General features: G+C 40.6%; 1 protein-coding gene across 3 annotated transcripts in view; it reads left to right on the plus strand.

The window, feature by feature from the left end:
* PREX1 (phosphatidylinositol-3,4,5-trisphosphate dependent Rac exchange factor 1) overlaps window positions 1–26626 on the plus strand; it is a 115695-nt gene that overhangs the window by 59156 nt on the left and 29913 nt on the right. For 2 of the 3 annotated variants that reach the window (XM_059862459.1, XM_059862460.1), the window contains exons 5-15: window positions 1455–1556; window positions 7608–7769; window positions 8182–8315; window positions 11647–11762; window positions 12743–12892; window positions 13907–14054; window positions 18593–18693; window positions 19126–19229; window positions 19923–19972; window positions 24023–24098; window positions 26370–26442. In XM_059862459.1, coding sequence (XP_059718442.1) covers window positions 1455–1556; window positions 7608–7769; window positions 8182–8315; window positions 11647–11762; window positions 12743–12892; window positions 13907–14054; window positions 18593–18693; window positions 19126–19229; window positions 19923–19972; window positions 24023–24098; window positions 26370–26442 — 1216 coding nt within the window. The remainder of the gene's footprint in view (window positions 1–1454; window positions 1557–7607; window positions 7770–8181; window positions 8316–11646; window positions 11763–12742; window positions 12893–13906; window positions 14055–18592; window positions 18694–19125; window positions 19230–19922; window positions 19973–24022; window positions 24099–26369; window positions 26443–26626) is intronic. The other variant, XM_059862461.1, reaches the window with a different exon arrangement.

A 26626-nucleotide genomic window follows, 5' to 3' on the forward strand; every position in this document is an offset into this window, starting at 1 on the left:
CAGAGAAGGCAGAACTTAAGTACAAAGCTTTACTTGTGAGGATAGATTTGGCCCAATTGCCTCCTCACAACTGCTGAAACATGGAATGTGAGAATGTGTTTGAAAAGTCAGTAAGTGTTAAAGGGCAGTTTTGAGCCCAGAGCTAGAGAGAGGGCTGAAAGAAGAGATGGCAAGGACTGAATCACTTGAGACTTGGAAATTGGACAGGGAGCATTATGAGCTGGGTAGCCAATGTCACAGATCTAGAATAGCCTGGGGACAGGTTATTTTACAGACAATTGTCTATAAAAAATACCAGTTAGGACTAAGAAGATTTAATGCATGATGCCTGTGAACATTCCTTGAAGAAAAAAATTGAAGAGCTACAGCCAGAAAGCTCACTAAATTTCAGGGTGTGTCTGAGCCACAGCACGTGTTTCACAGGGGAAAACACTACTGGTAATGTCCCAAAGCAGGCACTTCTGGGTTGAACTGCATTTAAAGTTTGACTTCTGTGTGTACAGGACAAGTTTGCAACTGGAGTGACTTTTGGATCAAAGTCCATTTTCATGGTTGACTATAGGAGTGTGGACATAGTTTATCTGAAATAGATTTGAAGGCCACCTGAAGTTCCTACCTGTCTCTAGCAGCAACCAATAGTGGAATCATCAGGGAATGTAAAAAAGCTTACAGTAGGGCAGTATTGATTTGTCACAAAGATTACAGATTATTGTTACCAATTAAGGACAGTTCAAGTACTAGAAGGGTTTTTTTTTTCCCACTGTCATCTCCTGTTCTTAAACTCCCTTTCTATATCAATCCTGAGAAATGAATTTCCATAATCTGTTGAGAAGTTCCCTCTGTGCTAGTTAGCCAGCCAGTGTGCCCGGGCTGTTTGTTCAGCTGTGCTCAGGCATAATGTTTTGCCAGAGAATTGGTGGATGTTATGCAGATGACTAATTTGTTTCAATTCCAGCTCAGTTCAAACACAACAATTGGGCTAAAGTTAATTACATGATTACTAGTTAGTAGGCTTTATTTTAGCCTTCAAGAGTTTTCTGGACTGACAGTATACAACTTTACATAGTGAACAAAGACAACAGGTCGTATCTGTTGGGGGGGTAAATTGGATTATTTTAGGTAACGGTCCATCTAGGTTTGCTGTTTGCCATCATATTGTTAGAATAGTTTTTGAGTCACCAGCTGTATAGTATTTCTCTGAGAAGATACCATTCTGCACAGCCATTGTTATCCACTGAAAATTTTATTTTGCTGATGCCTGCAGAACTTTGCAGACTTGATGGCTGTATGTCAGACTTGATGACTGTATGATGAATGAAATGCCATTTCCTGTACCTTAGGTGTGGTAAAGTGCTTTCTCACCATAAGGCATGTTTTAGACATACAAAATTGTGTCAAAAATCATCTCAAAGCTTTGTGTCTGAGGTAACATTTGTTTCTTTTTTTCATTATAGGGTTGCATGCTCTTGGGAGGCAGAAAGACGACAGACATTCCACTAGAGGGTTATCTGCTGACTCCAATTCAGAGAATTTGCAAATATCCTCTTCTGCTCAAGGTAAACCAGGGAAAGTATTTCTCCAGATGATTGTTTTATTCTTGGAGTGATTCTGCATTTTTTTTAGCCCTGACTTTTGTTGCTACTATTGCTTTCCTGATTTACGCTTCTGAAAGTTGGATCTTCTCTGAAGAAAATGGCTTTTTATGGGTACAGGCAAAAAGCTGCCTGATGCTGGCAGGCTGCTAAATCCTGTTATGGTCTGGGTAGAGCAGACAGGGTGATTTACTGACTAACCAAAGCCTTTTGACTTCAGTGCTCTTCAGATGTTTATTAAGGCTTGTGCAGGCTGTTTCAGCCACTTCCTGTAAAGCTGTGTTCAGCTAGAATGGTGCCTGTGTTCTGATGGACTGGATGGCTCTGGGGACTCTTAAAGGGATATATTTCTCATTACAAGGTCTCTGATTTGATGGTGAGCAGGTCAGTAATGATCAAAACTCCTGTATCTTCTGACAGCTGTTTGGCAGCTTGTTTGAAAACTCTTTGGTTGTCTCAGATGAGTTCCCAATGTGGGGGTATCAATCCAGAAATGGCTATGGTATGCGGCACTGATTGGCCCCCTTGCTAGTATTCTTGCCATAGAAGATAAAGCATAAAGGACCTGAAAAGAGCTAACTTGCTTCTCATCCTTCCTGGTCAGGGCTGGGTCACCTGACTGAATTCAGGGGAGAAGAAGAGGGAAAAGAAGAAAGCAGTTTCTGGGAGAGCTTGCATCCCCGAGTGGCCTGGTAGATATTCTGTGGCTAACAGCCATCAATCTTCCATGATATCAATCTCTTTCTCAGCTAGAGCCACACTGTGTTTAATAAAAGAAAAGTCGTTAAAAAAAAAATAGAAATACTTTCCCTCATATTTTGAAAGAAAGGTCCCTTTATGTGTTCTGGAAGAAATTAAGAATTCTGTGATGAATGTATGTCAGAAATCCTGGGGACCAAACATCTTTTCTTTGAAAGCCAATGCCACCAAGATGAAGACTGAAACAGTTTCTTCCTTTCTAGCCACAGTGGGGTAAAGATGAATTTGCCCTCCCTGTGCCTAGCCTTGGTCCTGGGGCAGCTGACCCAGACCCACGTGTACCTGTTGAACAAACAGCCTTGCAGGGAGGGGCCGTGACGGGGCACCCGTGGGGCTGCATTCCATTTTGCTATGGATTTCTTCTTGTGTACAGGCTGATAAAGATCACACACTAGTTGAAACTTCCTGGATAGGAAGTAAAAGTTTTAAGAAAAAGCAAAGAGGAATTAGGTTTTCAGTAGGCAACAAATCTGCCTCAGTCAGAAAATACCAAAAATAGTACCATAACACTAGGAGTTGTTCAGCACAGAAAATATCAGTGACCATTATAAAGTGTGGTAGATTCTGATTCTCAAGGTAGTGAATTCATAACAAATAAGTTGTGTCCCATTCAAGACTTATTTGATAGTTGCTAGCATTAAATTACCAGAGCAGACACAAATGTCTCAGACATGAGAACACTTAAGGGAAAACACAGCTAGATTCTGTTTATGCTGACCAGGAAAATGGAGCTCTTCAAGCAAGGAAAAAAAGAGATAGATTTAAAAATAGCACAACCTTCAAATTAAGTGTTTGCTCTCCCTTTGCTACTGAACTTCAGTTATGGCTCCTGAAATAGCTCTTTTGTATTCATGGGGATTGGATCTTGCTTTATCTAATTCCCAGGGCAAACAGATACTATTGTATTTCAGTTGATGAGAAAAGTCTTAGACCAAAGCTAGCCTACTTTCCCGTTTTACTTTGTTTTCAGCAAGAGTTTGTGAACATCCAGATTATGTGGTAACTTTGATATGACCTTGTCTAATGTAAGTATTTAATGTAGCTGAGTAGGTGGATTTGATAAAGCTAGTATGCACAAGGTAATTCAGACTTGATTGTTTTTGAAACTAAGCTGAAGTAGTAAGGTAAGGCACATATTTTAAATACTGTAACTACTTAATAACATATATGTGTGTTCTTCAAAACAATAGAATCTGGCATGGAGTTGATTTGAGTTAATTAATTAGGAATAATACACTAGAATATCTCCAAGTGCTGATCCACTGTAAGCATTGCAGTAATTTCCAATAAAATATGCCATCCTGCAACAGGTGACCTTATGTTTTCTCATGCTCTCATGAAGCTTGGGTTTTTTTAGCTAACAAATGATGGAGACAGAACAATGATCCAGATGTTGGTGGCCAATACATTTCAATTTTATTTATAGATTCCCATTTTTTGTGACACAAACATTGCAGCTTTGAACTGCCTGACTGTAAACAGGTTTTTGGATGGGTTTTTCAGTGTGGGGATTTTCTCTGGGGGGAAGGGGGAGAGGATGGGATGGTTTTTTGTAGGTGGGGTTTGATGGGGTTATTTTGCTTGGGGTTGGGGGCTTGAGTTTTATAATTTTTGTTGCTTTTTCTCTGTCTAATTTGCAAGCCTTTTGTGTGGTTTGAAGGATAGGACTCAAACATAGCTATGGCATTTCATAATCTCTGTACAAATAGAGAAATAACAATATTAGTATTTGTACCACAATGCAGTTCTTGTCTGCTTCAGACAACATACAAGAAAATTAGTGTAGAATTTCTCAGTCAGTAAATTAGTTCCTTATAACAGAGAAAGGGGCTTGGACTAGGCTCAGGCAAAATGAAACTGTTGGCTGTGATGGGCATTGGTTTTTGGGAAGAAGGAAGGTAGCAGAGATGAAGGACACCCAGCACGAGTGAGTGGATGGAGAACTTGCTGAGCAGATGCTTTCAGCATGGGGGTTTGGGTGAAGGCAGCTCTGTCTGGCCCGTGCTAATTGTGGGACTCTGTTAACTAGTCTCAACTCTACTGCTTAAGAGTAGAAGCAGCTGTTGTGTAAACCAGTCTCTGAACAAAAATAGTCTTTTCCCCTTAATGAAGAGTATTTCTGTCAGGAAGAAGCAAACCCTGGGGCAGTGGTAATCATGAGTTAATCACACCATCGTGTGGGGATTAGGCACAGTCACTTCTGTCTCCTTCCTCTGGCACAGGAGGAATGCGCAGCACATGACAGCCGCACCCCGCTGCTCCTGAGAGCCCAGAGCTCACGGGGCTTGGACCTTGCCTGAGGTCTGGTCTGTTGACGATTTGCTCAGACTCCAGCCAGAAATGCACATTCCACCTCTGATGCTTTAAAAACATCTGAGGGCATACAACTCCGTGGGTGATTAGGGCAGTAATTATGTATTGCTTCATGTGGAGAAGAGTTTTTCTGGGCCTGGGAGGGGCAGAAAAACCTGTATGCAGAGAGGAGTCACCAGAGTCAGAATCCCCTGGAAAGGAAAGCCCAGCAGTGAGGCACACACAGGCCTTCATGGATCACTGCCTGCACTTGGAAAAGGAAAGATGGGAAGCCACTGGTGTGAATACAGAACAGGATGAAGGAAGTTTACCTTATTGCCTTCCTCATCTCTCCATTTCTCTTGTAGCTGTTCAAGAAACAGAACCTTCTATTTGGCTGTAATTGAATATATTTATCTTTGGAGAATTGGCTTTTTCTCTCCCCTTCCCTCCTCCAAGAAAAGTTGTGTTGCTCCTACATTCATGACATTGTGTGGTTGAAATCTAACTCTATGTAGTATAATACTAAAAATTGTCTATTCCCTAAAGAGCTCTAAGGAGCACTGTCAATTTATAAATCATGCTTTTGTCTTCCACACATATATATAATCACAAATAACTGCTGATATTTATAAAACCAGAAACATGTTTTTATTGCGTTTTAAATTAGCATATGTTGTAGGTTCAGTGGCATATTGAAGCTAATCTGTTTTACCTGATCCACCATTGCTTGTCAAGTGTTTACCCTGCAGAGACATTGACATAAATTACAAGTTTTAACAATATGCAGAATAAAAGAACTCTTGTGATTTGCAGGCACACAGAGGAAGTCTGATGTATCATTTATTTTCTGGTTAATACAGGCAAATATTACAAACTGTAAAATACAAGTATAAAACTGCCAGGAATGTATATGTTTACAGAAAGGTGGTTTGGGTTTTTGTTGCCTTTTTTTTTTTTTTTTTTTTTAAGCACGTTTGGAGCTGAAGTGTTGATTAACTTAACTTTTTGAAGGGATAAAGGAGGGTGTTGTCTTTTGTTCTCTCTGTGAAGCTGTTGCTCAGCAGGCCAGCGAGGGCCGCAGCTCTGAAGCCACAGTGGGTGCGTGCCCGGGGCTGTGGCGCAGAGCAGGGCAGCCTGGCGGCAGGGATCTGCACCAGTCAGTGCACAGTGTCAGCATCCCATGGACAAAGTCCATCTTAGGCCATGTCTGAGTGTCCTCAGGGGAATATAGGTAGGAAGAAGGAATTTCTCAGATAAAGGAATGTGTAACTTTCAGCTGCAAAGTGTATTTGCTGTCAGTTTGAAGTACACAGTCAATATTGTGCAGTGGGGGAAGACATGGGGAAGGATGTCAGAGACTTCTTAAAAAAAAAAGAAGAAGAAAGAAAAGTGTCTTTTATGAATTATTTTAAGAAACTCTTGGCAAGAAGTAGTTCTCTGCAACTGGCAGCAGCCTTATTTTCTGACCCTATTAGCACACAAGTTGCCGTAGAGGAGATAGCAGTTCCAGACAGCGATGTCTGTGGGCTTTGTGGAGGACAAGGCTTACCCAGGTATTGCTGTCTGGGCTGTCTTTCAGCTGCCTTTCAAAATGTTGTCAAATGCTCTGAATTTACACATCATAAATGTGTCACTAAAAGAAATAAGTACCCAGAGCTCTCACCCTGTGTTTCAAAAGTGCCGAGCTATGATCTTTTGGGAAATGGCAGTGTCGAGGTAGCACGGCTTTGCCTTGGACAGCTTCAGACAGGGCTGTGGAGGGGCAGTGCCAGTCCCTGCCAGCACCCTTCCTGCCGTTCCCAGCCTCCTCTCCTGCTCCCAGGGTGTGACTGGCATGGGGAACATGCTGTTTGTTGCAGCAGGGTGTGCTGTGAATGAAGAGGTCTTTCTCTGTGTTTTGGGGATATTTCTGAATGGGATGTTTAGACAGTACTAGTGTGTACATACCTGTTCCCAGTGCAGTATGGGTGACACTGGAGCTGCAGAACTTCACTGATTTTTAGTGAGAGTAATCTGTGTTGCAATCACAGAGGCTAGTGTCGCCAAAGTGTAACACCTGTCTCCTGCCTTAGCTTTTTGAACATTTACTTTTCTTGGTCTCACTTTCAGCAAAAGCAAAGTAAAGACTTCCACAGGGAATTTCATTTTGATATCAACTGACATTTGTAGCAGCAAGCCTCCTTTTCCTGCATCTGTTACTCTGTAAATCACAAATGGGTGGAAGCAGTTTAGCTCCTTTCAGATCACAGTACTCAGCAGGCTCTCTGACTGTAACCAAATTCATTCTTGTGTCTCATGCAGAATGATGCAATTCAGCAGCACAGGACTTTTAAACAACCAAATAACATATTGGGGTGAAAGATAGTGGGAAAGTATTTCAGCCTTAAACACCATGTTATGTATCAAGGTTAAATTACCAGCCATATTTTAGATTTCTTTAATGTATTCTTATTCAATTGTGGCTGACTATGAAATACTATTGGTCTAAAAAAATAATTAATTGTGAGTTGACAGTGGTTGCCCCTTTTGCCAAACTCATTAATATTGTCAGGTTATGAGTTATACCTCTGCTGTTTTTCAGTGCACATGGCTTAACTGGACTGTTGTGCTTTGACACAAGTGAAGCAGAGACTCTTATGGACTCCTTCAGAGCAGAGGTGTTGTTTGTCTCAATGTCAGGACACATGCCTTCTAAACATACAAACATATCTGACACAGAAAAACATACTGGAGCTCTCTTGATGTAGCATATTTAACATGAGCAATTGCCTCATTTATTTAATGGCATTCATATTAACTCTGTACACATGAAGAATAAGGAACAGCATCTGCAGTAAAATGCCCCTAAATTCTCTTTAGTTTTGCAATGGTTCTGGCATTTTCCTGCAGGATTGCTTGCTAATGCTCAAACCTTTCCATGAACCACTTCTCAGTTTCCATGTTTTCTTTTACTTTTATAAGGAATTAGCTAAGAGGACTCCCTCCAAGCATCCTGATCACCCAGCTGTCCAGAATGCACTGCAGGCAATGAAGGCAGTCTGTACAAATATCAATGAGACCAAGAGACAGATGGAGAAACTGGAAGCCCTTGAACAATTGCAGTCCCACATTGAAGGATGGGAGGTAGGATGCAGGACCAGCAAGCTCCCTGGAGGCTGTTAACTGCACAGTTTAATGACTTGTGTTGTGTACAGGGATTCATTTCTGTTTCTTTTGTGATGTGTAAACACTCTTGAACTGCACGTCTTGAACTGCAGCATCACTCAGAGGAATTTGGAATTTAGTGTATTTGTGTGTGTAGGCTGGTGCTAAATTGTAGCAGAACAAGAAGATTGTGAAAGAATGTGTTGGAGCTAGAATGGAGCTGACATTTCTAATGGGTAGATCTCACTTGAAAGGCGAATAGATCTGGGTGAAAGCCTTATGAGTGCATCAGTTATTTCACAGTTTAATGACAGATAAAATAAGGGCGTGTTTGTAAAAGACCTTCATTGTGCACTCATAAAGGAAAGTAATTCTCTTTTTTATGTTTCAGGGGTCAAATCTGACAGATATTTGCACACAGCTCTTGCTGCAAGGGACTTTGTTAAAAATCTCAGCAGGAAACATCCAGGAGAGAATGTTCTTTCTATTTGATAATCTCCTGGTCTATTGCAAGAGGAAATCCAGGTGAGTCCCTCTTTATTTTCAGTTTTACCATTCAGAAGATTTGTAGGTGGAAGCTGTGATCATATACTGATCATTCACTATATTCTCTGTTGCTCTGTAGGGCTGAGTCCCAGGTGGAAATTTCCTCTGTTCTTGACTATTTCTATCACTTAGGCAATAGGAGAGAGAAGTCACTGTGTGGTAGGATAAATATTCCAGGAAGTATCAGAGAAGTGTGCAGTCCAAAGAGGAATTAAAACAGTGCAGCTAAAGCTCAGGGTGAGTTCTTACAGACAAAAAGCTTCCGAGGGCAGCTGCATCTCCAGGAATTATTTGAAAGTGCTGACTTACATTTTGAAGTTATGCTAAGCATAAGAGGGTGATGTGAAAAATTATAAAAAGCCAAGACAGGGGAAAGTGGAAGACTTAGCAAACATAAAATTGATGCAGAGCCCAGGGGAGTGAGAAAGAGAAGAAGATTTGGCTGTTGCTGTCAGTAATTTCAGCCCATGTGCTCTGTTTGTTGTCTTCCTTTCTTATCCTGGTAATTTTTTTTTTTTTTTTGCATCATCCCACCTGATAAACCTTAAGTATTGTTAAAACCTGCTGCTTGTAATTAAAATAGCATGGGCAGAGTAGAAGGCAACTTGCTTCTGCAGCAATTATATGTATTTCTGTTCCTGAGCTTTTCATCTTCACAACCCCAGTCTCATTCTCATGTCTTGGTCTGTTCTGAATTTTCAGTGCATTTTCTGCACTCCCTTCTCCTCTACCTCCCTTTCCTGTAATACAATTCCCCTGCTTCAAGTTATACTTCCTTACTGGTGATGGCCAAATAGAACAGCCAACCCAATCAGAAATTCTGTAAAACCAGTATTCTCTCCAAAGAAAATTCTAAAAATTCTAATTTCTTTAAATTTGCGTCATTTTATCTTTTTTTTTTTCTTTTTCTTTCTTCCCCCCCCGGGAAACAGTAGAAATTTTGGAACCATTAAGCTGCAAAAGCTAATTTCAGTAATGTTCAGACTTTTTTGTGTTTTTGTAATTTATAATGCTGAATTTATACAACCTAAATACAAATTATTTGGTGACACCTACATTCAAAATTAGATGAGATATAGATGTTTAAATTTTAAAAAATTGCACCATTAAATCTAAAAGACTTAAAATGTTAACTACCTGAAGCATTCTGACTCTGAAATGACTCATAGGAGAGGAAACACTTCACTTGGACCCTTTACCAGATTTACCAAAGTCCAAAATTCTGTATGAAACAGAGTTCAGAAATTTGTGGTTTTTTTAATAGAAACCATTCCTTTAAAAAACCCAGTTAATTTGATACTAATCTTCTACTCTTTCTCTTAAGAGCTCTTAAAAACTGTTTTTCAGCCAGTTTGTAGTTGAGGTTAGCCTAACTCCAGTGCTGTCCAGACAGTTTTTCTGGAACACTAAGATTTTGAAAACAAAGTGTTTCTCATGCCCTTTAAGCAGAACTTCCTTTTTATACAGGAGACATTATCAAGCTCCTCTGTAGTTTGGATTGATTTTGGAGGAACCTGCTATAACATTTGGATTTCTCAAGGGATTGGTGTTGTTTACCTTTGTCTGACAATGTAACTCAAACTGATGGGATGTCAAGGATCTGATTTCCATTAAAAAGCATAAGATTTCATTAAGTTTGTTGGGAGTTGCCTAGTGTTCATGATATATTTTGATCACTGAGCTGCTTTAATTTTGGATATTTCTGCTGTCTCGCTGCTATTTTTAATTAGTCTAGAATGGAAATCAGTGTCTTTTCCTTTCTGTTGGTGTGTCCATTTGGCCAGCTGCTCTCAAACAACTGACATGTTAATGGGGCACACCTTAAAAGATACCGAAACCCCATTAAGAAACTGTCTCTGTCTGTTCCTAATTTGAGATTAAATGACTTTGGTTTCATCTCATTGTGTTGTGCTAACTTGTAGGAATCAGTGGAGTATTTCTTGATTTAAGAATGCAGTCAAAATTCAGGGCTCAGTCTGTGATAAGTAGTCAACAATTCAGCATTCCAATCTGGACATCATAATTTTTCACAATAACATAAATTAGGACTAGGATTGTCAAACCCAATGTAAGATGTGTTTAGAATCAGAACTAGATCTTTGATTTTAGCTGTGCAATAGCTGCTTTTGCAGAAGTGTAGGGAAGTCTGTCAAACTGATGACATAGATTTTCTGAGTATTGTTTTTTGGTTTTAGCAGGACCATGGACTGCTGTTTAAATTGAATCCCGATGTCAGGAACAGTATGTTTCCTGTAGGGAAATAGGCTGAACAGTTAAAGGGTTTCCCTAGGGCTGCCAGGGCAGGTTTTCTTTTGATTCGAGGAGTTGTCTTTAGGGAAGGATCCAATAGCTCCAAGATAACAGTCCCTGTCAGTCTGATTGGATGTAAATATGTGGTCGTCACCAAATGTCTATTTGTCACTAAAGGTAGTTGTAAAAGAGCAAACTGTTCAGAAAAAATGGGTGATTCTAATCTCACCTCAGTTTATTATAGGTATTTCACTCTGACAAGAAATTTTTTCCCCAGCTGATTTTTGCTGCAATATTTTTTGAATCTTACAAGGTAGTGGCAAATTGCCACAGCAGAACCTTCACTGACTGGAATTTGGACACCTGCCACCTCTTAATGACCATTTGTTACCAGTTGTGTTTTGGCTTGCATAGCAGGGTTATTCTTGGATAGTAAAACACAACAGGTGTCACTTGGATAGTTTTAAACCCATTTTAGCCATAAAAATCAGAACATAACTAGTAATGAAAAGCGCTTTCCTGAATTCCACAGAGACACTATAAAGCTTATGGATAAGGATGTAAACTCGGGTGCAAAATTGCCCCCACAGAATTTTCCCTACAAAAACATGTGACACATGTGGCAGACTGTGTGACACTGGCCTCTTCACGTAGTTCGTTTCATATTTCAAGTTTGGTGCATACCACAAAATGGTCACAGCTTTAGGCAAACAGAGGAGTCAAACGTAATGTTGTCAGTGATGCTGCAGTTGTCATCCCGAGGCCATGTGCTGTTCATGGACATGTCATCAGTCAGTCATCAAGAATGTAAATCTTGAAGCTACCCCCATCTTCACATAATCTGGCAAAACAAGCTTGTTATTGCTATACAAACAGTGGTACACACCTCTCTTGGAAATCCAAATGAGTATTCCAATTATTTAACATCAGAGGTGTGATCAGATACCACCAGTCACTATATTGGAATCCTGTTTTAATAGTCATATCTCAGATTGTTTTATTCATATATATGTTAGACCATTTGCTTATGTGTTTGTGACAGTCTTCATCCTAATTGCAGAGTTACTGGGAAAAAAACATCTAAAAGGACAAAGTCAATCAATGGGTCCCTTTATATCTTCAGGGGCCGAATAAATACAGAAGTCATGGAAGTAGAGAATGTGGAAGATGGAACAGGTAAGTGACTAAATATTGTCTTTTAAGAACACAGGAGGTTCAGATCATGTGTTGGAAGGTGGTGCAAAAGTACTTGTCCATCTCTTTTAGCAGAATCTGAGGCAATTTATGGAACTTGTAGCACCTTCATTATTGGACCAACTTATGTGGTTGAAAGACTGGAAATGCTTTAAGACACTAGTCCTTCCTTCTGAAATGACCTTATTAAGAGTATGTGTTCCCAGAAGCTTGTCTATTTTTGGTCCTAATCCAAGTTAATTTAATAAAAGTTACTTCTGTCTTCTTTCCCTCCTTTTTTTTTTTTTTTTTTTTTTTTTTTTTTTTTTACATCTTTAGCCACTAGAGCTAAAATAACATAATTTCTGGCTTTTCTTCTCGTTTAGAATGCTACTAAATACTAGTCTTAATATCCAAATTAGTATCATGGCATGTGACCATGAGCAAAATACGGGAATGGCAGTTCTGTTAGGATTCTTGTATCCTGACACAGCCAGGAAAAGCGAGTGGAATTCTGATTCCATCCATAAAGGCCACACCACTGCTGCCCCTATTGCAATAAGCCAGGAATTAGTATTACGTCCTTTAAACAGTCAACGCATGAAGAGTTTCCATGTCATGAGGACAGAAATCCTTACAGTGCAGGAAGATATTGTGTCCCCAGAAAATTCAGAACAAGTACCCTGAACAAATATCATAGAATCTTCCACTGATGGCCTTGTGTTTAAAAGACTTTAGTTCTTCTGAGGTGAAATCAGCAAATGTCACTCTTGGGACTGAAGCATTCAGTCAGTTTGAACAGCCTGTTGATACCTGTACTTCCAGAGTGGTAAGTACAGCTGGTTCCATGGGCAGTCAGTAAGGAACACCTCAGGAATTAATCATCTTCAAAGAAGACGATTTTACTGAAAGTGTCCCACACTGGTTTGGTTAAAGGAGCAGGCTTCCTGCTCACCTGTGCTTTGTGCTTGGGCTTCTTGCAGCAGATTACCACAGCAACGGCTACACAGTGACTAACGGCTGGAAGATTCACAACACAGCCAAAAACAAGTGGTTTGTCTGTATGGCCAAGACTGCTGAGGATAAACAGAAGTGGCTGGATGCTATAATCAAGGAAAGGGAGCAGAGAGAGAGTAAGTGAATGATGTATTTTGTACTGCACTGAGTGATCTTGTAGGACAAATGTATATGCACATAAATGTATTTGAGAGAAAGGGAAAAGGTTACACATTTTCCTCCATGGAGAAAATGAAAATCTGTCCATAATGTTTCCCAAAAGCTAGGAAACAGCTCTGAAGTCTCAGAAGGTTCTTGATACATTGCAGTATCGTACCATAAAGCAGTTAGAATGAACTTCTCTTCCTAAAAAATGCACAGCTCTCCTCTCTAGTTTTACAGTGATCACTTGAATTCTGCCTAATGTCGATCTCTGCTAAAATTAGGAATGGCCACTTCAGGCTGCCTGTTCTCAAGCTAGTCTTGGAGGTGTCTAAAATTTGTGTCTCTTTTGGACTCTAGAGTTGCCCAGATTTGCAAGTTCTAGAGTAACATATCCAGAAAACGTTGTGTTCAGGCTAGAAGACAGAAAGCATCTACAGCACCAAAACAGCTTTTGCGAATGCTGTCCTCCTAAAGCAATTTGCAAATCTAAAGAGAACTCCCCCTCCCCTGCTGCCCACACGGGTGCATCAGCCAGCCCACGGTGGGGTTTCTGTGTGGCGGTGCATGTGACTGGGTCATGTCCAGCTTTTCATCCATCTGCACCCATAAGTGTTTCTCTCCAGGGCTGCTCTCAATCCATTCTCCCAGCCTCTATTTGTGCTTGGGATTGTCCTGACACATACTCATCTTGCTTTGGACTTTCTTCATGTTCTGTAAACCATTCTGTTTTGTGTGGTATGATCTAACCGTAAGTTAAAGGTTGCTTTTTAAAACGTGGAAGAAAAGCTGCATCTTCATGGTGCTAAACTTACCAATGACAGTTTTGTACGCAGATAAAAAAATACCTAATTTCCCCTTTAAATATAAAATAAGTCAATCAATTTTTGTGTTTCTGCAGTTTTTGCTGTTTGGCTTCAGCTTTTGACTTCAAGGAAACATTTTATTTGCTGTTAAAGATCTGAAGGAATTTCTGCTTTATATTCCAGGCTTGAAACTGGGAATGGAGAGGGATGCATATGTCATGATTGCAGAGAAAGGAGAGAAGCTGTACCAAATGATGATGAGCAAGAAAGTGAACCTTATCAAAGATAGAAGAAGAAAATTAAGTACTGTTCCCAAGTGCTTTCTTGGCAAGTAAGTGGTATTTGAATTGAAAAGGTCTTTCACGCCAGTTAATGGACTCTAGAATTTCTGGGGATGGCATTGTGACACAGATCAGATGTGCTTTGATGCGGCTTAATTAGAAAGACCATAAGCCCCACTACAGTAGTGATTTATTAAAAAATAATAATTGATTTTTGTTTCACACCATACACAGGCTGAATAGTGTGACAGCTCACTCTGTTTTACAGTAAGTCATAATAGCTGCTTCAGATCCTCAAAAGGAGTAAGAAAACTACCTTAAACTCCCACAAGCTCCGCGCTGTTGGTGGCCTAACCTGGACTCTTTGGTATACAAGCAAATGCTTTCCAGGTGATTCTTAAATCCAGTGAGCTGTCCAAGCCTCAGGATTGTATTTAGAAGTTTCCTGCTTGTCAGTGTAACAGCCACCAATGAAATTTTGTGCATCATGTGACCTGATATGTTTGTTAGAAGTATAGGACTTCATTGGCTGGTAAAAACCTCTTTGATTCAGCTAGATATTACAAAATAATGACAAACTAATTCTGAGGGATGACGTGTGAGGAAGCAGAAGAGACTCTGTGGGCACCTTGGGTCAGTGATTGGCAATGGCAGCAGTGGGGCTGCTGTAGGGACGTGTCCTGTGGGGCACAGCACTCAGTAGCTGACCTAAGAAGACTTTTCCGCCTCAGCTGTTAATGACTGGTATGATCAGCTGTGGGAAGAAAAAAAGTTCTGAGGCAGTTATGCATTCATTTCCCTTCAGCAGCACCATTGCCAGTGCACAGGGGTGGAAGTGTGGCAGAAGGCAGGCTGGTAGCATAGGTTGGTGATACTTCAGCCAGAAAAAAATTTCATGATATTGAAGTAGCTGTTTTTTTCTTCTTCACACATATCCTCCACCCCCTGCCCCCAGCTGATTTTTTTGCATTAAAACTGAAACCTTTTAGATCTGATAATGGCAGTTCTTATTTTCCATGCAAAAAGAAGTACAAGGTCAGAAACTTATGTTCTTCCAGTGCTTTTATGTATGAGTCTGTTGTGGGCTCCTTGATATTGTGCTTAGTTTCTCGTCCTATCCAGGATGTTCTGCTACTACTTTTCCTTTTGAAATGTCTGTTTGCTTGCAGTCTGCCCTGCTTAATGCCCTCAGTTTTCTTGACAGCCACCTGACTCTCCAGTAGTGAGGACTTGACCTACCTTTGCTAATGGCTAACTGAGCCCAGACTGAGATACCTATAGGTATCCTGATCTCTTACAAAAGGATTATTTCTCCTAATGTTCTAGCTGTTCCCACAGCAATTAACTCTGCTGATATCTTTTCTGCATTCTCTTGTTGGTATAGTCCTGGGAAACTCAGCTGAGTGCAACTCAGTTAGTACATTCCAGTCATGACTGGCAGATTTTGTATCATTTCCAGGGTTTTCCCTAAACAATGCTTATTGGCTGTGACCTGTTTATTTTTGCAGATACTTCTGCCTAAGGGAGTTGCTGATGACTGTGCTGAGATGTATTTAGTGTTTTTTTGTTATATGCAGCTGAGAGCAACACAAAGGTCACAAAAATAATTTTTATCTTGGCATGTGAATATCAGCATCTCAAAATTCAGGAGATAAAATGTTTTTTGGGGGAAAACAGCATGATCTAATCCAAATATTTTCAAAGCTATCACATGCATTTATTTGTTGAACTTAACTTCAGCAGTTGACTGGCTTGACTGGAAATCTATTTTCCTGATCACTCTTTGTGGAATTAAAGCAAGTAACGGGTGATACAGTTGGAATGATGTGTGTTGCTGTCACTGTGTGTAAATGATGTGCTGGCTGTGCTTCTTTTCAGCATTGCAAAACCTTGAGTGTGTAAGAGAGAGTATCTGCTAACCTCAGGAGATTTCAGCCATATATGATCAGATTGTACAGTCCTGGATGGGTTGGATTTTCCTGTGTATTTCTTGTGTAGAAACACAGTTGTTCCAGGTCCCTTAATTTCCAAGGTGTAGCTGAGAGATGGTGTCCTGACCTGGATGTCAGATGAGAACTGAGCATGGCAGCACTGGGAAGTGAGGATACTCTCAGTTATCCTGGAGAACTGCTTCAGACAGGATGAGGAAACAAATCAAGCTTTGCCATCCAGTTGACAACGTTTTAGAAACAGTCTAGCATATTCCTTAAAAACCTCTTGGAATATTTTTGGATCATGCTCTCTTCAGGGCTTATAAAGCCTTCAGATCAAATGATTACTGATTTTGCTTCTGAATCAAATGTCATAGAAATCTTAAAGCAGCTCTTAAGAAAACCATGATTGGGAAGCTTCACAGCTGTGAGGGTAGCACAGTTATTTTCCTATTTTGGCTCACCATATCAACCTTAAATTTACAATCCACATAAACTCCAGAGACAGGTCCAAATAAAAGAAGCAGGAAAGGTAACAGGGTAGCTTCCACTGAAGTTTTAGGCAGCCATTTAAGTGCTATAAAGTGCCATAGACCAATTGCTCTTGAAGGGGAGCTCCAGAGCAAGAGGGCCTTTCCCTGGGGTGCTCCCCATGGGTGCAGTCCCTGGCAGCAGGTCCGTGATGGGGCCCTGCGCAGCCGGCCTGCCTTACGTCCTTAGTGGTGAGGGTGGAGCATCATTTGTACTTTACCTCCCTCTGTAGTTTATATATTCTGTTTCAGCTTTTAAATACTTACAGAAACAGTTCAGAATCACTATGAAAAGAACTTTCCTTAGGAGATAGCCTGACTCATCACTATTCACAGAATTCACAGAATGACTAGGTTGGAAGAGACCTTAAAGATCGTTGCGTCCAACCCAGCCCCAATACCTCAACTAAACCCTGGCATCCAGTCTTTTTTTAAATACATCAGGATTGGTGACTCTGCCACCTCCCCAGGCAAGTCATTCCAATACTTTATGACTCTTTCTGTGAAAAACTTTTCCCTGATATCCAGCCTGTATTTCCCGTGGTGCAGCTTGAGGCTGTGTCCTCTGGTCCTGTCAGTGCTGCCTGTAGAAGGAGCCCAACCCCACCTGAGCACAGCCACCTTTCAGGGGGTTGTAGAGGATGATAAGGTCACCCCTGAGTCTCCTTTTCTCCAGGCTGAGCACCCCCAGCTCCCTCAGTGGTTCCTCACAGGGCTTGTGTTCCCAGCCCCTCTCCAGCCTCGTTGCCTCCTCTGGACACGCTCAGGTGTCTCAACATCCTTCCCAAACGGAGGGGCCAGAACTGGACACAGCACTCGAGGTGCGACCTCGCCAGTGCCACTAATCTGGCTTTAGGGGTTTCACAAAAATCTACTGGTTTCCATGGGAACCTCCTGGCATAGTTGAATAGATTCTGCTGCTTTTTCTGTGCTATGACAGCTACAGAGTAGCCCCTCAGCAAACCAAAATTTGGAGTCCTGAAGTTGTTTCGTTATTCTAAAGGCAAAATGCAAATAATTCCTATAGCTTAGATCAGTCAGTGCTGATAAATACAAAGGAACTAAAAATACTTCAATTAAAGCCCACAGGTGGACACATGGATACTGGCTTTGTTAAGCAGCAACCTTCTGCACATTGGCAATCACTCAAGTGTTTTATTGAACTCACATTTCCCATAAGTTGCTCTACTTTCATATATTCCTTTTGTTCTTCTCCATGACTGTAACACATTTCTAGCATAATTGATAATTAACCTGGCAAACAGCTCAGTCCTCTGGGGCTCTGACAGAGCTGGATTCATCAGACTTGCTATGGTTGCTTTTTTGCACTTCCCTTTCCAATGAATAATATCCTACATATCTATCAATTTTTTGGCTTTTATTCTGCATGTGCAGCTCTGCCCCTCAACAGAGAGGTTTTGTTTTGTGCTGCATGACCAGTAGATGAGACTTAGCATCTTCTGTGTATAAATTAGAAGCATGCTGTATGTAATCTGCCAGGCACCACATCCAGAAAATGACCTATAATTAACCTGTCAGTGGGACTCATGCTATCTGTTACTGCTCTGTACTGCTTGAATTCAGTAGGCTGAGTCTTCTGTCCTAAGTCTTACTGTGATTGCCTCAAAGCCAGTCCAATTACACCATGGGGCTGGGGACAGAAATCATTCCCAGTGAAGGAAGATGAGCATGTGTAATTAAGTCAAATCATGATCACTACTTGGATAGGTAACTTGGGAAGAAATAGCTGGAAAGGGAGGATACCCTGCTGTAGAACTTAATTTAGGGTCCTCAGTTAATCTTCCTTGCTAATCTTTTCCCCATGGATGTCTGGATTGCTCCATAAAATGAGGATTTGCATCATCCTTACAGGTACAGCCGTTTCATCTTTCCTTTTGTGTGCACACTGTCAGTGAGCTTAGGGCAATGATGGGAAGAGGCTAAATCTTCTACAGTGCATTTTCTCCAGGGATGTCGGAAATGAGGCCACTGGGTAGAGGTACCATTGCTTACAACAGTTTTCACACTTGCTTCAAGGAGAGTCTCCTGTGGTTGGCTGATGACTCGCAGAGACAAGTGCCTGTGGCCACTTGGAGCTAACTTGGTGTGTTCTGCTCCCCTTTGCAGCGAGTTTGTATCCTGGCTCACTGAGATTGGAGAGATAAGCAAACCAGAGGAAGGGGTCAACCTGGGGCAGGCACTCTTGGAAAATGGAATCATTCATCATGGTGAGTATGCCATGTCATTTCAATAATGCCCTGGAAATAAGGGTAGAAAACTTACTGAAACTGTTCACATGATGTTCAAATACTTTTTACTGCCATACCCATCAAATCCTCAAAATGTTTAGTGATTTTTGGGATTAATTTCCTGCCACCAGCATGCTTCTGCTTTTGGGGTCACAGGGTTTTGGGCAACTGCAAAAATGACTGTAAGTGCACTGATAACTACTGTGGGAATTTGCAACACTTTGTTCAAAACTCATTGAGAAAGGTCAGATGTTCCCAATTCCCTTCACTAGGACTGTTTCCAAAGACTTACATAAACTGAATCTGATGTAAAATTTTAAAAATTTTTAATTTTAAAAATTTTTACCAACTGGCCTATAAAGAATATGGTGGGGACAAAAGACAATTTAAATTATCATGCTGATGTTTTAGTTTCAGATAAGCACCAGTTTAAGAATGAACAGGTGATGTACAGATTTCGCTATGACGATGGAACATACAAGCCCAGAAGTGAATTGGAAGACATTGTGTCCAAGGTTTGCATTATCATTCTTAGTTGGAATCTTGTGATTTGCATCAAGAATTTTGCTCTCCCTCTGAATGTCATTGACCTGCTGTGTAGGAGATTGCCATTGCTGTTGATCTGTGTTGTACTGAGCTGTCCATCCTAATGCCAGAGGAGGCATTCACATTAGGGAGAGGAAGCAGAGTTTAGCAATGAACACCAATACAGTTGTGACTGCATCCAAGACTGCTGATTGCAATCCCAGTAGAGTAACAAAAGGTTTTAAAACAGTAGGTGGTAACATGTCTGCTGCAGATCTGGGCATTATGGTTCAGGTGGATAGAAGAGATCAATATTTAACTGTTCCTAATAGCTGTTTGTCAGATGAGTTCTGTTGATGCCATATTTGTCCACATACCTTTTAATAAATTTGATTTTTTTCTTATGGACATTGGTTAATGGGTTAATTGTGGGGAAGGATTAATGGAGAAAATGTTGTCATGGAGGTGATTAGAGGTAAAAACAGATTTCTGGCTGTTGAAAGCCACCAGGAAAGAAGAAAGAATGTTTGACAGAGAGGCTAAAGGAACTGTTTTGAATATCAGTATTAATAAATAAGAACTTCCAGCTGAGACATCAGTGTCTAGGTTTTGTTAGCATTAGCTAGTCAGTGTTTCCTTGAAAAGGAAAAAGCTGCTAACACTCTGCATCTTCCATTCTTCAGGGGGTGAGGCTGTACTGCCGACTACACTGCCTGTATACTCCAGTGGTCAAGTAAGCTCCCCTTCCTGATCCCTTTGTATTTATTTTCTGGCTTTGTTAAAAAGATGACCTTACTATTGAAATCTTTATTGTTTCTTACTATAAGCAATAATTTTCTGGATTTTCTTGGCTCTTCTACTGCCCTTGCATCTCCACAGCTTAGATCTGTAGTTGCAATGCTGCTGCTAGAGGATGTTGGAACTGGGGATTCAGGGAGAGTGAGCAGCTGGGTATGGTTACAGTGGCTCTGATTCAGGGCAGATGTGGTGCCCCATGTGGTGGGGATTGTAGTTATTGTATTATTTGGGTTATAGAAAATGTCAACAGAAGCTGAAGTGATGTAAACAGATTCTAGTGTAGTGCTAGGATTCTGTCATTTAGAGCACCCTAAACAAGCAAAAGCCAGTCTGAAGCAGAATAAGAGCTGAAGCTGTAATTTGAAAGAAACCCGGAAAATTTTGTGTGTAATCTTAAGAACTTGGCTCTGTATAAATAACTGCTGAAGAGCTGAGGTAGTCTGCAAGTGCTAGGAGCCAGAGCCCAGGAGGTGATTTTCAGATGTTGTTTACCTTACTGTGACATCAGATGAACATTTCTGGCCTATAATGGAAACCACCCTGAACTCTCTAGCTGCTCTACAACTGCATGGAAGATTAGGCATTTTCACTTAGAAGAACTTAATTTTTTGCAAATAAAAAACTGATGAAAAAGAAAAAAAATCTAGTGGAGATGGCTGGAATCCCAAATTCAACAAAACTGACTTCTTGTCCATGACTTGTACAACTGAATTTTCCCTGAGAGATACCACTGTCATGCTAAAAGGAGCTGCAGTGATAGTTACACTTTTTATAAGTCATAAATTTGCATCATTAGAACTCTGGATTTTTTCCCAGAATAACTGTTCTACAATGGCACAGATTTCACTTGGCCCAAAAGGTGTGGAGAGAGCAGGAAAGCATGATGCTGCCAGTGGCAGACAAAATGATTCTGTAGATGCACATGTGTATTTGCATGTACACATTTCACCCCTGAAGATGGCAAGTTGTATGCAGAGTGGAAATGATGGGATGTGAAGCTCAAAAAATGTCCCTGCCCTCAGGATACCCACAAACTGAAGTGGACCTACTCTAATGCTTTAGGGAATCAACAAGGCCAAAATAACTCCTACAGGCCCGTCTTGTGGTGTTTTGTCAATGTGCTGTTTTTGTGATAGCTTCCCAGCTGGAGAAGCTATTAGGATAGCTTCTCATATCAGGATTGATTTGTGCTAGTGACATTGTGAACACAAACTGTGTATAATCAATGAAAGGTACCATACTCTCCAAAGTTTTAGGATCCTTCTGAATGGTCTTAATTCTCAATATGTTTAGGCTTTTCTTCCTGCCTTTCTCTTTCTTATTCCTTCTTTTTATAGCCATGTTAGAAAACCTAATCTCTCAGGCTGTCATTGTTTTGTCTTCTTATCGAGACTTTTTGCCTCTGACAAGCCTCACCTTAGCCTAAGGAAGATAGCTTTTGCCAAGTTCCTTGCCATTTCTTTGTGCTGTGCCTTTGGATCACTGCTTTATCTGGCATCTTAGGACTGCTGATCCCTTCACTCATGGTGCCTTTTCTGGTGCAACCTTCCTTCTAGAAAATTGGCAAAGCTGCTTGGAGTAGCAGGTATATGTGCCACAGGGATCTAGAGGAATCACGAATTCAAAACTGTTTTGTTGGCAACCTTGAGATACAATTCTACTTAGTTTTATTCCTTGGGAGCCTTAGAGTTTCTAGTAGTCTTTGCCTTTATATTTTTCCTCAAGTAAAATCTTTACACCCTGTCAGTTTGAGATGAGGTACACCACTGGAAACAAATCATGCTACTTTGGGAATTGAAGTATTAGAAGTAAAACATTTTGAAAATTCTGAATGTATCTCTGAGGTACTTCTGGGAAGTTGTGAGGTGAGAGAACTTATTCCCACTTATGTATTTGATGGAGAATATGTCAGTGCATTGCTGGCTAGACCCTGTGAAGAATATTCGGTTCCTCTTGTTTCTTGAGGCAGCAAGGTTCTGCCAAAATTTCAATGGTTCCCACCTCTATATTTGACTATTCACCTGAAGTTCATGGTTCTGGATGACGTTCTGTGTTTCATGTTCTGCTCCTGTTCAGGGTAGATTGAAATAGGGAGAAAAGAGAGTGAACTGATTGATTCTGACCAGCACTGACCTACAAGTAGGGAAAGACTGGGCCTTGGACCAAGATTGATGGCAGCTTATCAAAACTGTCAGCATCTCTAGGAAAGTTTTGAGAGTTACTTCTCGTCTGGAACTCCCTACTCAATATTTTAATGTTTTCCTTTATTGTGCTGACATTTCAAAAGTACATTTTCTCAAGATGGGAGTGTGAGAGGGGAAATCTGCCCAGAAAACTCCTACAGATTTGTGCTGTGTTTAGCGCATTACTGGGAGACAAGTTGAAAACTGTGTGTAAGCACTATGAGGAAAGCTTTTTTCTGAGGACACATTACTGGAAATGCTGTCATGTTTTGTTGGTTTTTTCCCAAGCTCTCAAAGTCTCACTTTTCTTTCTAATTTCTCACACTCTGCATTCTGCAAACACCCAAACATTTCTGCTGCATTTATTTACAACAGCCAGTCACAACATATTTATATCTGTAAATGATTAGTAAAAGGAACAGGTTTGGGTAGCACAGGTTTTAGGTGATGTTTGGATATTCAATTTTTAGGAAAAAGGCAGATTCAGATAGTGTGGATCTAATGAAAGAGGCTGGTTTGACAGAACTGAAGAATAAAGTCTTGTCTTGGCTTGCCTCATGGATCCATCCGGACTGTAAAACAGCCCCAGTTGCTGTGCTTCCTTCTACAGTCATGCAATTGAGCTCAAGCTTCAAATACAAGGACCACCCCAAGGATGAGAGAGGAATTAATTCTTCACACCCATTCAGCATTTGGCCTCTCTACTGAGACTCTCAATGAGAGGGAGCCAATTAATGCAAATTAATTGTGGTAATGGCTTTTGTGATGTGGACCTAGGAACTGGATCAAGACCGTGAAACTTATTTCACATGGGCCAGTAAACAGCCTTAAAATTGCTTTTATGATCTTCCAAACTGGATTAAGTCCAGTGACCTTGGAGGTGAAAGGTGTTAGAGCCTGATGTCCTGAGCCACATCTGCCTCTTGTATTTGTATCAAAATTCTTTAGAAATATTTCACTAAAGGCTAAAACCATCAATTACCTCCATGTCTTTGAGAAGAGAAATGGAAGAAAACTGCAAAAAGCATCAAGTTACAAATAGGGTTCCTTTTTCTTCTTGAAGGAACAGTGCTGCTCTCTGCAAGGGCCAGGTGTGAGCTGGTGCCGGTTGTGTTACAAGAACTAAGCACAACCCTTCTTATTTACAATGACTGAAATTATCTAATTCCATTAGAGGATACTGCATATTATTTTTGTGTCTGGCTATTACATGTTATTTTACTAAAGGAAGTGAAATCTGAACAAGTGTGGAAAATCTCTCTTGTTAAAATAGACTAAGAGCTGCCTAATTCCATGAGCCTCGCAAAAGGGAGGCACAGAGGGAAGGTGTAGGGTCTCTGTCTATGAATATATTAATAGGTAAATGCTAGAAAAGTATTACTGAAGCTTGTAAATGCAGCTGGTACTGAGCCAAAAGATATAAGCTGGACATCAATGGATATTGGATGATTTCCAGCCAGAAAAGTGTGATTTTTAGTGGGCCTGCTGGTGGCAGTATTCTAACCTGAGTTACAGCAGCAGCTTAGGACATCTGTGAAAACAATCTTCTGGTTGCCTCTGGCAGGAACGTGAGCTCCCTGAAGATGGCTCAAAACAACATCTAGGGAAATTTTGATTAACACTGCTTTGTGTTGACCAGAAGTATCTTCCTAATTCAAGCTGATAGAGAAATTTAAAACTTCCTACAGAGAAAAGATGGCTGCTTATTAGTAGTAGGTCACAATAGTATATATAGGTTTAGAGTGTAAAAGAAATGTGTACCTTTTTGTCCTGATTTTCCCTGAATTCTCTTTCTTAATTAGAGACCGTGACTACCACCTAAAGACATACAAATCAGTAATCCCTGCAAGTAAACTAGTGGACTGGCTTATTGCACAGGTAAGAAAAGTTTAAGATACTCTCTATGCTAAGAAGCATTTCATAATCCTAAAACTTTTTACTTTTTCAATTTATCGGTGGAAAATTTCAAAGTAGTTTGGTTGCTGCTCTTACCTGTGTGCATCTGCTTTCATTCCTCCTCCCAGGGAGCTGTAAACAGTCTTGGTCTGAGACCATCTTAATTGCTGGTTTACACATCCCAGAGCAACCAGCCACCATGATTAGGGCTTTAGACATCACATCATTACCAAAACTAGACAGCAGTAATAATAATTGTAATGGTGGCAGTAGTAATAAGAGTAAGAGTAATGTGCTCTGGACGTGCTTCTTCACTGTGGTACTGACTGTAAACTGTTTCTGTAATTCTGATTACTCAAATGGAGAGACTGTATGGAATAAACCAAAGTTAGCATGTCACAACTAGTGTATCAAGTTTCACATCTAGTTTCTGTATGAAAAGGTTGAGACACATTTTATCAAGATTGGTCATTGTAAATTGCTCTGTTTTCTGGAGATTTTCATTACTGCCTTTATTGTATTTGGACAAATACCCACATTACATTTAGAAGTACTTAGTGAGCTGAAAGAATTAAAGCTATATTTTCTAATTAGAGAATGCTGTTTTGCTAGGGGAATGTTTTTAGGCCAAGTTAACATCATAGGAATAGCCAAGTCTAGTTTAGACCCTTCCTATGCAAAGATTTTGTTGCCTAGAACAAACATAGACTGCTAAAGGTTTAAGATGGTAATATTAGAAGGCATTTCTCCTCCAGTTTATATACAGTTGAAAGAATAAATTGGGATTTTTTAATCCCAGTCTCTGTAAAATAAACTGTCCATTCATCCCATAAAATAACACAATGTGAGTGTTGAGCATTGTCTCATGACAGGATGTTGAAAATGAGAGACTTGTGAAGACTTGAAATTAGTTCATAGTAAAAGTTAAAGTTTTGGTTTCTTAAAGCTATTTTCTTGGCTTTCCTTGTGTGATTACATGGTCATGCAATTCTTTCAGAACTGTCTTTTCTACCAAGACAACAGTATTTAGTTCTTAATTTGTAAGTGTTGTATCTTTTCTGCTCTCAGCCTCTTTAACAAAAGCTAGCCGTGCTGTGGATTGGTCAGAGCTGATTCTGTTCTATCCTGTCTTTTAATAATGCTGGTACACCATAGTGATGGGCTTTGCCAGCATTTGCTTGACAAATAACTACTGCTCTCCTTAGCAGCATTTGAAGTCGGACTGATGTTCTGCTGGCAAGATCAGAGGGTGCTTGAAACACTTTGTTTTTGCTTAAAACAAAGTCGGTACACTACCCTGCTGTGAGAGCTTTCGGGTATCTAGTTCTTCAGATGGAGGGGAGAAAAGGTGTAATACTTGTGTAGGATACAGCTTCTTGTTAAATAGGACTGAAAGTAATATACTGAATTTGCTCCTGTTGCCAAAGCAGCAGGTGCCCTCCCTGCTGGAAGGAGCTGAGCAGCTGCTGTCACTGAGACAGCAGACACCAGGTTCCCCTGTGTTGCTTTGCTCATCTTGCATCAAGGGACCAATGTTAACAATCTTTGTAAGACCAGTAGTGCCTTCTGATGTTTAGTGGCACTATTTAAAACTTACTTGTCTGCCTAAAAAGTACAGCCATGTTTGTAAAGTCTTCACTTGTGGCTGCAAATTAGCAGATATATTGAGAAAACTAGGCATTTCTTGTATTTAACTGACTTGTAGATATAAAGTTGAAGGCTGCCATTTCAGGCAAGTCTGCAAATTTGCAAGTCACCTTTGGTAGCTGTTTTGAATGACTACACTCAAGGCTTCAGGTAGTGAGAAGCAGAAGCCTTTGTAATCTGCTGTGTAAGGAAAGTGCCACTGTAGTTTTAACCTGTCTGACCTTTGGAGTTCACATACTTAGCTTTTTCTCCCCTGAGCTGAATATGGATAGGATCTCTCAACTTCAAAGGAGGAGTTTTGTTGTCTGTGACTAGTGAGTCCTGAAGTCCAACACTCTGATTTCAAATAAAATGTCTTTACATTGAGATAATATGGTATCTTTCCCCAGTGCTGTTCCTTGATCCCCTGGCTCCTGTAGGAGGGAGAGATGCTGTCTGGAGGAATGAAAAGTGTTTGGGCAATGGAATACCTGTTTTAATGGCTTGCTCTTGTTCCCTACACAGAGCATCCTGCTAATTTCAGAGCTGCAAGCTATGTGGTGGGGAAGGGGGAATAATTTGTCTTAGAAAATGGTCTGAGGTGTAATGTTATTCTCTTGTTTCTAGGGAGACTGTCAGACTCGGGAGGAAGCTGTCGCACTGGGTGTGGGACTCTGCAATAATGGCTTCATGCATCATGGTAGTGCATCAATTTTGCTTTCTCCAGCAAATGAAGTGAGCTCTTACTTGGGTCAGATTAGCTATTCTAGGCTGTGTCCCGCAATTTGCAGGCATTCCTGCAGGTGCTTCTAGAACACAGTCCTCAGTCTAGTACATGGCTAAACCTGTTGCCTTCCCAAGGTTAGCCATTTGCTGATAGTTAT

The sequence above is a fragment of the Haemorhous mexicanus genome, chromosome 18, assembly GCF_027477595.1.
Source record: "Haemorhous mexicanus isolate bHaeMex1 chromosome 18, bHaeMex1.pri, whole genome shotgun sequence".
NCBI lineage: Eukaryota > Metazoa > Chordata > Aves > Passeriformes > Fringillidae > Haemorhous > Haemorhous mexicanus.